Source organism: Ammospiza caudacuta, chromosome 5 (assembly GCF_027887145.1).
Source record: "Ammospiza caudacuta isolate bAmmCau1 chromosome 5, bAmmCau1.pri, whole genome shotgun sequence".
In the NCBI taxonomy this organism is placed as follows: Eukaryota; Metazoa; Chordata; class Aves; order Passeriformes; family Passerellidae; genus Ammospiza; species Ammospiza caudacuta.
The window spans coordinates 58,318,960-58,333,083 of NC_080597.1; the positions used below are offsets into that span (position 1 = coordinate 58,318,960).

General features: G+C 40.6%; 1 protein-coding gene across 1 annotated transcript in view; it reads left to right on the forward strand.

The window, feature by feature from the left end:
• LOC131558106 (mitogen-activated protein kinase 12-like) overlaps nucleotides 1-3,088 on the forward strand; it is a 31,183-nt gene extending 28,095 nt beyond the window's left edge. The window contains exon 11 of the mRNA XM_058805713.1: nucleotides 623-3,088. Within this exon, the coding sequence (XP_058661696.1) occupies nucleotides 623-693 (71 nt within the window). The 3' untranslated portion in view covers nucleotides 694-3,088. The remainder of the gene's footprint in view (nucleotides 1-622) is intronic.
• The last annotated feature ends 11,036 nt before the right edge of the window (nucleotides 3,089-14,124 follow it).

Here is a 14,124-nt window from a genome sequence, read left to right on the forward strand (position 1 = left end):
TTGTGGAAGGATCTCTAAAGGTTTCTTCTCTGCTTCCTAACAGAGGCTGTCTTCCATTTCCCTAATGTTTCTGTCCTCCCATCTTCTGGAACATAGAAAAGAAACCATTTCTGTAACTTGCCTTTCAGTGGATAGAGCAGGTGAAGAGATTTTGTGACTGTTGCCTCTACAGGACTGCAGTGGTTGCTGGCCTTAGAGTCTCTGAGGGAGAAAAAAACATATCTGTGTCAGCAGAGATTTAAGTCCAATCTTGTTTTCATCTAAGGTCAAAGGTTTGTAGTTTGGCTTTTAAATCAGGACCTAACTTTTAAATCTAATGTGCTCAGTAGCTCTTGCTGAGGATATTGCCCACTATACTCAAAAGTCAGTGCTCACGTCCCTTTGAAAGCCCCTATACCATTTCAGTACTGGGCTACTTTTTTAAATCTGAAATGGTGAAAAAGTCATCCTTGATTCCCTTAGGTTTTGTACTCTACCTCTCTTTTTGCCTGAAGAGGTCTCTCTCTTCCTGAGCTAGATTAGAGCCCAGCCATGCTGGGGTTGTACCTTGCTCATTCATGTTTGTGCAGCTCCTTTTCGGATTAGACCACAGCAATGCTATGTCTGTTCTGTTGTTTTGCAGGCATTACATATAAAGAGATACTGAACTTCAAGCCACCACAGACATTGGACTCAAAGGAGACAGCAGTGTAATGGCTCAGTATTTTCAGAACTCTGAAGGCAGAAAAGTTGTAAATGTTTGTGACATTTCAGGTGTATAAAACTCCTTATAAATACGTAATCTGTTTCATCTGCACTGTAACAATGTCCTTTACTCTGCATGTGGAAGTTGGTGCCTGTGGGCGTAGCATTACAAAAATGGCCAGAAACTTATTTCTGCCTACAAACTTCTTCCTTCTGCACAAAAGGACTCAGACTGCAATACCCTGCTGCCATCCTCAAAAGAGCAGGATTAATTCTTCAACTCAGAGATCTGAAGAGTGCAAGTTACCACCCCAGGCAAGCTGAGAACACAGTATATCTGGTGTGCTGTGACTGATCTCCAAGGCCACTGAACTGTCTTGAATGCAAGGGGTTTTCATGTGACTTCCTGTGGGATATTCCACTTTGCTGAGATGTCTGGGAAGGCTAATCATCTCCTGTTACCTCAGGGACTGCAGTGGGTAGCAGACTGAGTGAGTGCCTGCATCCCCTGTCCTCTGTGAGTAGAAGAGAACCTCAGAACAAGATTTCATAAACTTGCTAGGTGAACAGTCACTGTATATATAATCACTGTATAATATTTTCCCTAAATACAGTGCATTTTCTTTGTATAGTAGAATAGGGATCAAGGATTTACAGGGAGAAATTCTACAGATTTTCTAAAATTTTGTAAGCTCTTCAACATCTTAGTATTGAAATTATCTCAGACAATCAGCAGTGCTGATTTTAAAAATAAAGCTACATGTGGGTCACTTTGTAGGAAATGAAATGAGGACCAAAATGATAGACTTCCTCTTCATCAGGAATACCTGCAGCAACCTGGCTTTTTTTACAGTGTACAAAGCTGTTACCAAGTGAAGAATAATACTGATTTTTTACTGATTTAAACTCATCTTACTTGGAAAAACCTTCAGACCTTTTGTGGAGAGGTACCTTAGCAGGAGTCAGCTTCCTGATGGGATATATTGGTTAGGTGCTTCCTGAGTTCCTCTCACTGTCCTGTTACTGTATTTTCCTAGGTGCTTTGTTCATAAGGGTCTCTGAGAGGTGGGAAAAAGAGCTGGCAAACCTTTGTGAAGAATTTCTGTGTGAAATTGTTTATCTTTCTTAAAGGTAGTATCTTCACAGTTGACTGTTTCGATATTCCCAATGTAATAACACCATGGTGTGTTACTACTGAGTGAAATGAATGTTAAAGAATACATTTGATCCTAGCAGGTAGTAACTGGAAAAAAGAAGAAATTACTTGGGTTTTTTTTTTTTTTTTTGCTTTAATATCCAATATAAACCATAAGTTTAATAAAGGCAGAGTTACTCTGTTTCTTTCAATGAATGTTTGAATTAAACACCTGTAAATATTAGCATTTGTTTAAAAATTGTTTGTGATGAGAGTTGATTCGCTGAGGTGGACACCTAGAGAGACTAAATAGTAAGAGAGACCTTAAATTCATGTATTTGACAAGTCATTAAAAACGACAGTTTCAGGAATCCATGAAAAAAAAAGCAGAGAATGTATATTGAATCAAAATATTTTTCCAAACTACAGCTTTCTCACAGAGAAAGGCATACTTAAGAGTCATACCCCATTTTGCACTATGGACTTTCTGCTTGGTCTACACTTCTGTGTTAAATAGGAACTTTATCTTTTACAGAATAGATATTGTCTCTTAGAATCATGTTCTTTGGTCTTCTTAAAAGTCGTGGGAGAAAAGTGCCTCTTGGAATTAGTGGTGTTGATAGACTGAGTCAATGGGAAATGAAAAATGTCAAACACTTAATTGAAAATGCTGCCTCTATATTTTAAATGGAATTCAACACTCTAAATTTTTGCAAATACCTAAAGTCTGGAGATAATGCAGATGGCTCAAATGTTAGTCAGACTAGGAGGGAGCATTTTGTTAATTGAAAAACTGCTTTGCATTTTCTTCCCTAAAGGCTAACGCTTCAGGGGGTATTTCCACAAAGTCAAGCACTAAAATCTTCCACTGCCGTGGCAAACTTTTACCTCTCTTAATTTTAACTTAGCTTTGGAGAAGCAGCCAGCACACATGAGAAAGACATAAAAAGATAGTGTTAGCTTTTCTTGGTAGTGAAGAAATACAAGGCCTTCTTAACTGAAGACCTTGATGCATGTCAGCAAAAACAGACTTACTGCTGTGCCATCAGCAAATGGCAAAGCCAACATCAGGTTGGTCTGGAAGTTTCTGTGAAGACATTGAATTCTGCAGAAATGGCTCCAAGGGCCATCTCTCCAGTAGAGATCATTGAAAGAACTGTGAGGTGAAAGCAGAAATACTTTGCAGCAGAAGCAGCTGCTACTCCAGAGGGAGAGACAACAGTTCCTAAGTTTTTATTTGCTATTCCTACTGGTGCTAAGCAACTCAGGTATAAGAACCCAATTTCTGTTTGCCTTAAAAGAGAAATGTAAATACATTCTGCATGTACATGAAATGTGTTGTGACAAATAAAGGTTGCGAGTTTGTTTTTTACACAATAATGGTCTTATTTTCCTCATATGTATTCGCAGATGTATAATCAGTACTGAAAATATTACTTTCAGTAAAGGGATCTGCATGAAACTAGTATTGTAGGTACATTTCATGTAATAATAGTGCTGATACAGGTTCTTTTGGAAGCTAGTGAGACCACAGATGCTAATCTTTCTCCCATTTTCTGAACCCAGAGTTGCCACAGAGCTGATCTGACTGTACTACTGCCACCATATTATTTCTTAACAGTTTCTTGGATTTTACCAGACATCTCTGCTTTGTTCTGAAGGACAGGATTTTAGTTCTTAAATACAGTTGCATTTCTCAGTCTGATTTTAAAAGCCAGAGTCAGACTGATGGTCATCAAGCATATATATCTTTGAGTTGGACAGGATAGTTTGAGTTAACAAAGTTCCAATAGGATGTATGGGGCTCACATGCTCTCTGACTATTTTAGAACAAGATTGTCTCTTTAAGTATTAGTTTTTGTTGCATTGAAGACTCACCAAATGTTGATTTTTGATAATGTTTTCTTGTGGGCCAGATGTTATCCAAGCTTCCTTTTTTTTTTTTTTTTTTTTAAGTAGGATATCACTGAGGTGCATGGTAATGTGTCCTGCAAAATGTGCTCAGAAGATGCACTTTGTTCTTGATTGGGAATTACTGAGCATATGAGATGGGTGGGATTCTTTGAGTTTCCTACTTTCTGATCTGCTGTTCAGAAGTGAATACCAGATACTTCTGGTCTGTTAACAGCTAAAGTTCTCAAAGAATGAAGCACCTGTTAGATGCTGTCATTCACTGGATCTTGGTATAAAATAGCCATGTGTTTTGATGGTGCCTGCAGCGACCACAGAAAAGAATAGGGGCTCAAAACACCTGCTGTCTCTGCTGATTAATTCTCCATCTCCTACATACACTGGTGGCAACTGGTTGTATAAGCCAAACAATACCAGAAGCAGTTTAATGCACAGCAGCATTTAAAATCTCCTCCTAAGTCTTCATAAGAATTCAGAGCCTGAGTTGGAGAAAGATCAAGGGAGGAGGACTTCCATCATACAGACACTCTTTGAAACTTCTGGAGTACCACTTAATGCGCAGCTCTTGTGCACAGATCATTTGTAGCCTGTGGAGTAGAAATGTCTGAAAACTGTATTTTCATCTAGCAGCCATCTGCAGCTCTGAGGCATGGGACTGATGTATGCTTTTTAGCTACCAGGAACAGCATCCCCCTAGGAGGTGAGTGGGGACAAGGCAGGTGTTTTAATGATTCATCATTTTTGTCTGCTGCTGTTTTACTCTGTGATGGGAGCTCCTTTGTGCTTACCCTTGTTACTTTTCCTACCAGGAGTTTTCTACTTTGTGGTCTGCTTCATGAGTTAGCAATGAGGTGTATTTCCCAGCAAAGTTAGAGTGATCCAGGCATGCAGCTCTTACACCTTTCATTGAAGCATTTTGAATATACTTTTACCTTTGAGAAGCAAAACAGACTGCCAGTGAAACAAACGAAAAGCAAGGAATGGAATTGCTCAGGTCCTGTTTGAGAATGTTCTTGGTTTACACACAATGTCCTGGGAGCACATGCTCCTGGGGAGCAGGTAAAGTCTCTTGCTGTGTTTGCATGGTGAGGTTCCTGTCAGAGTGATACTTTTGATACCAACCCCTAATCCACTTCAGTCTGATCCTAATGGGAAATTCACTATTACTATAGCTTTGTGATAGCACAGCTGATAACAGCAAAATTGTACTGCCTGGAAAACCATCGCCATTTAGTCCACAGGAGCCTGGGCCATGGCAGGTTTTTTTAGGCATTTTTAAAATCCCATTTATACATGATGGTTCCTGCTGACAAGTAGTACAACTTTGGCATGTGTCCAGACATTTTGCTGTTCCTGTGTAACCCCGTACATTTTTGGGTTTGAGCCAAGTTTTTTTCATGAAATGGTAGTGCTCTACTATAAGGAGAAAAAAATACAGCCACAAAATGTAATCAGAAAAACGTTCACTCAGGTTTTCTCTAAAGCCATAGATCCAGCAAAGTGCTGCAGGCATGGTTCATTTACTAGCACTGACATGGCCACAGAGCCAGCAGTGCCTGGAAAATTGTGCTCAGCCCAACTGATGGGTGCATATGGCTGTCATCTCTTGTCTGTTGTTCTCCAGCCGTGAGAGAGTAACAATGCAGCCTTTGTGAGGGGCTTGTTTGGGAAGCCTGATGGTGAGCTCTGCTGGAAGGGTTATGAGAGTGTCGGCAGGAGGTCACAACGCTTGGGCTGCTGAGACTGGGGGCCAGCTCAGAGCCACTGCAGTCAAGGGTGGCTCCTTCCCCACAGTGACCCTGGGGGAGGCTCCCAGGCACTGTGGGGGCAAACCCTTCCAGCACAGGCTCCTGCCTTGGCCCTGCCTGAGCTGCAGCTCTCCCTGCCCTGCAGCCGTGTCCCTGCCGTGGGTCCCACCAAACCACCTCCACTCGCTGGCTGATGTCCCGGTCTGGCCTGTCCCCATCCCCAGGGAGGTGCCCCACACCCAGGGCTGGGGCTGTCCCCAGGTGCCCCCTGCCATCTGACCTAGATATAGTGGTTTTCATCAAATTAGAGTCAAGTTGAAAAGATTTGTTGGCAGTGCTCCATGATAAATGGAATGAATACATATTTCTGTACTGTTGGCAAACTACTCTAAGTTGCTGTAAGTCTCCATTTGGACTAAGTATCATGACAACATCATTAATGAGGTTTTTCATACATGATGCATTAGTGCAAAAGGTAATTATTATGAAAGAAAATTTCTGCAAGAGAGCACAGATTTCCTTTAAAGAAAGAAAATACAATGCAGGAAGATTTTTTTGAAGGCATTACTAATATTGTAAATAAACAATCAGACTCATCAGAAAAGTAAAACCACAGCAGTGAGAATATTGTGAACACTGAGGTCAAGCCCTGCCTGCTGGCAGAGTGGGAGGGCTAGGTCACCAGGCACACATATAAACTCTAGGTCTCATGTCACGTTACAGACTTCAAGCATGACTCCCCATATGGCTTTCCAGCACTCTGGTAGTGCACTCTTTGCATTCAGATTGCTGAATTTTCCAGAACAGATGTGAAACTATGGCCGTACAAAAATTAGTGAATATTTGGAGACTCAATGAAATGAGCGTGATTCTTTTAATGAACAGCTCACTATAACTATAATTACTTTTTCTATTCAGTATGGCCATTGCAAGTCTTTAAAACAGAACATTAACTATGTTCCCTTAGGTTTCTCAATGGGTTTTATGGCCTCTTATGCTTTATGGCTAGATTAGTGGTTTTGATCACCTGGATTTGATATGATTAATGTTATGAACTTGCTGTGTGTCTTCCAGGTTTTGAATTGCTTTCCTTAACTAGTGTTTGGTATCATTAGAGTAATTTGAGACATAAATTATTTATATACAGAGAAAATTCCCTTAATGCTGTAACTTCAGATCTTAGCAGTGGGGTAAGCCTGACTTGCCATGAGAAAATGCTCAGGGAAGGCTGAGGAGCTGAGCTGACCAAGCAGAGAGCATTGCTGTGTCCCACACACTGGCTTGCCTTAATGTATCAAATTCATACCAGTGGATGCCTGAGGGCTCTTTAGGGTTAATAAAATCTTCTCTAATATGGTGCTGTGACATCATCAGCTGGTTCATACATCCATTGTGATCAGCTAGGATTTTTAAAGAAGACTAAATCTCTCTCTTCTTGTCAGACCTTGGTAAACATGGGCATGATAGTAGGGCTTCTTGTGAAGCAGGCCTACAACAAATGGTCCTTTTCTCAGAAAAGAGAAAAATGAAAACTCGGAAGTTGGCAGAATTTGAAGCACTAGTTCCCCTCATTTTTCTGTGTTAGTTTTATCTACTCAAGCAGTATTCCAACCAAGAAAACCAAGTACAGCTAATCCGTAAAGAAAGAAGTAACCAAGTGAATGTCCTCACACATGTGGCCATGGACCCAAGCTGGCTTCTCCCACTGGAGTATTGGGACAGAATTGCTTTGTAAGGACTTCTGTAAGCTCAGGGACACAAGTTGTTTGTTCCCTTTAAAGATTGGCATATACATCTGCTGCATCCCTTGCTGAAGCCAAGATATGAGGATGAGATTGCTTTATTGAGCCAACCCTATGGCAGGGAAAGTACCTCCCATACTGAATGCTTTTTCAACATCATGGACCAAAACCAAACATTTTATAGAATGTTGTGAAAGATAATTCACCAAAAAAAGTGAGTGGTCTGTGTATGCTGGCCAACTTTGTCAGTTTTGCTCACATAAAGGTCTGCCATAAGACACTGACATCAATAGGGTGTATTCTAACACTCAGCATAAGCAAAACAGGCAGAACATTGCCTTCCATGGTATAGCCATGGATTGTGGAAACTGTCTTTGCCTTCCTTAGGTACAGAACCTGTCTGTCAGTAACTCCAATACCTCTGTTTCTTTTTGCTAGTATATCAGGGAGAAAAATACTACTCAGCATGAAGAGAAACACAAAGCATTTTCCATGGATGTTTCTAAAAGTAGTTTTCTCTCTCACCAAACAATTCAAAGGTCTCCTGTCCCAATACATTTATCATTAGCAATGCTGTAGTAGAGATGTAGATGTAACAAAGCTTATGGGGAGTGGCAATAGCTTTTATCACTTTTATCAGACAGATATAAGAGCAAAGGAAGAGAGCTGGGGACGCTGTCTGGCAAACATGTGCCTTTTATGGTGGGAAACCAGAGCTGCAATGACAAATCCTTTTTCTCTGGATGCTCCAGTCTAATTTCAAAATACCTTCCCCTCTAAACTATTTGTTCCTCTATGGTTTCCATAATGAAAGGAGCCTCCTGTGGAGACAGTTATCAATCTTTGATCACTGCAACCAGCATGAAACCCTTAATGCTATTTAGAGAATGAAAATGGATCCTAAGACCAAAAAAACCATCAGCCTCTCTGTCTAACTGTAAATTTAATTGTTCTCTGGTTGTGCCTCCCTGAGCTTCATATACTAATTAGAAGTAAACCATAGTTTTAGAGATCATTTAGGTACTGTTTGATTTTGAGCTATTTCTAAATGATTGCTCTACATTTTTTCTTATTTACTCAGCTCTTCTTGTTGTGTAGCTATTTAGGATGGATTCACCCATTTCCCTTCCCAGTAGCTCCACTGGAAGGAAATGTTTGCCCTGGAATGAAGGTAGAGGGCTGTGAAGACCAAGTGACATAACATTCCACAGGCAGGCCCCACAGTCTGCTCCCAAATTAGCAAATGGGTGCTGAAGTCTGGGCCCTCTAATCCTGGCCTGCTGGCGCAGGGGCTCTGCCCAGGTATTGAAATCCAAATAGAGTTTAATCATGAGGGTGGAGACTCCTTTATCAGGGAATTTCTCTTCGAGATAGGGTAATAGAAACCAAATGTCTTTGATGTCAACAGAGGCAACGTGTGCAGCATAAGCCAGCACAGAGAGAAGGAAGGAGTCTGCCATCTGCCCCAAGGCTCAGAGAAAGAGAAGATATTTTTTCTTCCCTTTTTGTATAACATATTGCATCTATGCTTTCTCTTTAATGACTGATTTGTGGTTTGTTTGGTTTTTGGTTTTGGGGTTCTTTCAAATTGAATTCTCCCCCTTTGCAGAGAATTTAAAGCCTTTCATGAATACCATTGAGGCTGTCTCACAAAACAGAGGGGAGGGGACGAAGTGGTTGATTCTGTAACTCTCAGCTTGCTGTGGGAATGGTTGTGGCAATATAAGTTGTCTTTATAGGAACAATTGCTGAGGTTTTACAGATTTTGCAGGCCCAGCATCAGTGTTCCAGGAAAGCACTATGCATTCACCATTAAAGTGCATATAAAAAGATTCAATAAGAATACAAGATGCAGAATCTACTTACTTTTACAAAACTGTTCTACATGTCTTCTAAGACAGAAAAAAATACTTAAACAGTTTTTACAGAGATACCATCCGTGCATGATAACAGAGAGAAAAATCATAAAGGTTCAAATGAAAAAGTAGTGTCTGCGAAGCCATTATCACATTTGAAATCTAGACCTGCCCATGATGATCCGCCTAATGCCTGGCATGACCTGCCAGTTGTCTGCCACAGTGCTGCCCTCCTGCTGTCTCTCGAATTCTTCACTCCTCACACAGAGGTGTGATTTGGCTAAGCATTTGTAGTCAAAGCAGGTTACACATAAGGCCAGTTGCTTCATTCATTGAACCTTGGAAAATGTTTTGAGTTCCTTGATATATGAGGAATACTGAAAAAAGTAGATTAGTGGCAGCTGCAATAGCAACTGTGTCTTTTGTCAGGATAGGAAGGTGCCTTAAAGGCTTCATAAGGCTCCCTTTTGAGGTCATCCTTGTCCAAAAGGTATGGGTAAGGTAACATCTAAAATAGGGAGAGTGAAAAAAAAATTATTCACACTGTCAGTGAGTACTCCTTTTCCTTGGAGCACATAGTTCATGGTGCAGAACAGAAAAGAACTATTCCCATAAAATATTTGTATAGCTGTCAGGTAAAAATTATATACCTGACATGGCATATACATAGGTATGTCTACCCTGTGAATGGACATACTGATTTGTGAAGCAGTTACTCCTGTAATTTGTAATTGACACAGTTAAAAATATATTTTCTCAGAATCCCAATCTTTGAATATTGTCTATACACACATTAGAGTTCAGGACACACCTATTTGTTTTGAATAGAGTTTAGTACACACCTCTGTACTTGAATTAAAAAATTTGCAAGTGTTTTCAGTTAGAAAGCCCAAAATAATAAATCTCTTTCCAAAACTATACTAACATAGAAACCTAAAGCTAGGATTTATCAAGAAAATATATTTTCTTTTTGAAATTTTAGAATTACATTTTACGCTCTTAAAAAACAATATGAATCCTGGTTTGGACAGAAATTTGTAAAAAAAACCTGCTAGGATTCTAATGATCAGAAGCTCAAATTCATGTCCAGGATGTAACTTTGACTATTTCTTGGTAAGTTTTTGGTTTCACCAAGAACATTTGCAACAGGAACATTTGCTTTGATTATTTAAATTTAAATACTTATTCAGGGTCTGGAATGAGATTACATTGTACCATCAAGGTGTGCCAGACACTGGATATGAGGAAATATGTCTTGGTGGAAAGAGTTATCAAGTGTTGCAACAGGCTGCCCAGGGAATTGGTTGGGTCATGTTCCCTGGGAGCGCTCAAAAGACGTGTAGATGTGACACTTAGGGATGTGGTGTAGTGGGACTTTGAAGTTGTAGGTTTATGGATGGACTTGGTGGTCTTAAAGGTCCTTTCCAACCTAAATGACTTTGTGAATCTATGAATAATTTTATGAATCTACATTATTCAAGAAAAAATTATGCAAATGCCAATGGGAATCTTGCTTAAAGAAGACTTGGCCATTATACCTGATTCAGGTATTTGAAGCACATCTGTGTATTTGTGAAACATTACAGAAATTATTTAAATGTTGCTTATTCAACAAAGTATTTAGGCTGAAGTTTTCCTTTTAAACGGGAGCTTCAGGTCTGCAGCTTCCCATGGTGTGAAAGTGCATCATGGCCTGCCGTGTGTTGAGAAGAGGTCAGATGCCAAGAGCATTTCCTGCGGGTGCCACACAAGTGAAATGCGAAATGCTGCCAGGCGACTTGAAAGGGATGGGCTCCAGGCGTGCTGGAGTCAGCAGAACACTCTCCCGGGGCTTGGCTTGTTTAACTGATAGAGCTATCTCCAGTGGCAGCCAGAAGCCAGACGCGATTTTCAAGACTTAATGTGGTTTTGTCTTATCTTGATGATCACTGGTTGGCTACAGACCGCAGACAAAGAAAGGATCGGGGAGGGGGAATGGACAAGGTGACGGGGTTTACTTTCTCAGTGGACTACACATAGCTGGGATGTAATGTTTACTTGGAGCTGCTCCCCTTTCTCCCTAGGAAAGAGTGTGAGTCTACTTGTATTCCCTTATGTTCACAGAGGTTAGAAACAATTCAATAAGCTCTGTGTTTAACTTCACTTTTTATTTGATTTGGAGCTGTTTGTGACAGACAGTACATGACAGGGGACTCAGCTATGATAGAAATTTGATAGAGGGAGAACCAGCATCAGCCCAGTTGCCAAAAGACTGCAAAAGCTACTTAAGTCTAAAAGAAAAGAGGAGCTTTTCTATGCCTGAAATACATAATACTCCATTTGTCAAATAGTCCTTCTTTCACAAAATTAAATCGGAGCAAAACAAAATTGAAATCCAGTAAAACTGTCTCAAGAATAAAAAGAAAGATATTAGCCAATGCAGCAAACCAATACCAAGGAATAAAAGTACCCTAACACATTGAATTTTTTTACCTGGGTCAGAACAGAGAAGAATGGCTATTACTGCTGGCTGGAGGGGGAAGGTGCTCATCTGGTACACGATCAATAGAGTAAAACCCTAATTCAGACAGACTGTATTTTGCTCCCACCTGAAAGCTATTATTTGGAATTTGCTTACCCCTGGAGCAAAACTAATATTATTGCCATGGTTTTTATGGCTGAAAAACAAAAATTCACTTTCTTAACAGCTGTGCCAGCATTTCTTTCCTATTTTCAGCCACCTTGAAAGCAAACAGCTTCACACAGCATTTAACCAATGTGGTGTTCACCACAAGGCAGCACCTTGTGCACATGTGCACATGTGCAGCACCCAGGACATGGCCTAAATGCAATTTTGTGAATGTGCCTCTAGTAAGTCAGTGCTGGATTTCAGTTCTTCCTCTAACATCACCTCACACAAATTGTCCTGCTCTGCATTGACAAAACATTGCTGGGCAGGACCTCCAGAAGCTGAATGGGTTGATGAACATGGTGATGTCAAAGCTCAGATTTGTATGCCTGAGTTAGCTCCTAGCTGGTTAGAAGTCACCTCATCTTCCTGTGTCCTTCTTTTGGCTGACTGATTTGGCCTACTTAGGAAATGCTACTTATCCAGTTTTTGTGTAGTATTCAACACCCTTGTGCTCTGAGTGATACTCCTGGGATCTGGGTGGGTATTTACATGCCCTCTCCCCACTCTTGTAGCATCTGAACACTTCATATTTGAACGTGTTTAACTCCAGCATCCCCCCATCGTTGTTAACCAGGACAATCTGTGTGTGCAGGAGGACAGTGCAGCAGGGTTAAAGCTTCCAGAAGAAATGTGGCAGAGTCAGAAACTAAGTTTGGGTCACCCAAAGCAGGGAATTTCACTATTAAAACAAACTTTCAGTTAATCAACTGACAGTAGAAAGGACAGTGCTGAGCATGCCAAAGCAGTCAGCCTGTAACAATTTCCACTACAGATTTATAAGGAAATATATTTCTGTCCTTTAAAAATTGAACCAATGGTAAAGCTATTGTGACAAATAAATTAATGAGGCCTTTTCAAAGGCATTCAAAGGCATCCATGACTCTGTCTCTGCTGTTTCACAGATACCACATGTGGCCTAATTATTTTTTTATAAAGCAAAGGAAATGTTATGAAGTAAATCCTGCACTGCAGATTAAAGATGTTAGTTGAGCAAAGCTTTCATCAGAACAAGGACCACCTCTCCCCTGCCTTCTTACATGGTTACAAGCTTTGATCTTTGTCTGGGAGCCTTGCATCTCTGCAATTGACTCCAGTTAAAAATGACTCCAGCCAAATATTGCAACAAATGTTTAGATTAAAACCAAAAATCCCTACATCTGCAAATTTGCTCTCAACCCCCTGCTTTCTTTGAAGAAAATTTCAATCCTGTTTCTTACTGGGCTCTGATGGGTGGCTCCTGGTTAATCTCTGTCTGTCTCCCTGGTAACAGTCAAAGGAGAGGGCTCAGAGGTGGGCAGGCAGGGAGCCTCCAGCCACTGCTCCTCTTATCAGGGTCCATCAGCAGGTGTCCCTTGCTCATATCCAGGAACAATAAATGCAGCCTGTGGCTAAGGGAAACACCACACGGCTTTCCTCAGAAGTCTCAGAGAGCAGTAGCTGCACTCCAGATTTTGAGATCTCTAACTGTATGCAGGCACTGCAATTGCCATGATAATATTTTTTTTTTCACCTTAGTCAGTCTTTGTTCAAACACCTTCTACAGACATATATCACTCCAAAAAGAAATGCTGAGCCACAAGTTTTTGTGCAATCTGAAGGTTTAGATAGTGTGGCAACAGTAAAACAGTTTACTGGGTTCACAAAATCAATCTGTGTGTATATTTGCTTGATGTTTTTTCCCCATGAAATGAGCAGCTGTTTGCAAAAAAAAAAAAAAAAGAATTTATGGCACAGCAACATGGGTGCTGCAGGTCATGCTTCTGCCAACATCTGCTGACCTGTAGCACTCTCCAAGCAATGGTAATCTACTCTGCATGCTCACTTTTAATAACTGTTCTGCAAGACTCCTGCTAAAATTAAAATTATAAAGGCTTCCTGTCAAACCAAGTTCAAAGGTAACATCTGCTCGTGAAGAACGTGAAAATAATTGAGCCTGAACTGAAGCACTGTCCCTTACTTAAAAGTGACCCAGGAGTGAAAAGGATCTTAAATTGGTAAATTTCTTAATAAGTTATGTCACTGAAAATAGCACAGGGTAAGAAATTTGACCCACTTGAACCAAGTCGCTTCCAGAAGAGAATCAGAAGCTCCCCATAAATTGTTCCTGACAGAAGATGGCTATCCAAAATTACTGAATTATGGATAATGATCTTGCTTCAGAACCACCCTTGGACCCAGTGCAGTCATGGGCATCCAGCAAAAGCATTTAGGCAGGTTTTTCTCTTGAAACTGGTGGCAGTTGTTCAACCCTTGAGTCTACCAAAAGTCAGCTCTCCAAAAGCAAAGCATCAAAAGATAGTTGGATGCCTTTAAGAGACTAAAAGATACTTTAAAGCACAGCTCCACAGTGCCTCATAAATGACCTCCTCCCTGGGAA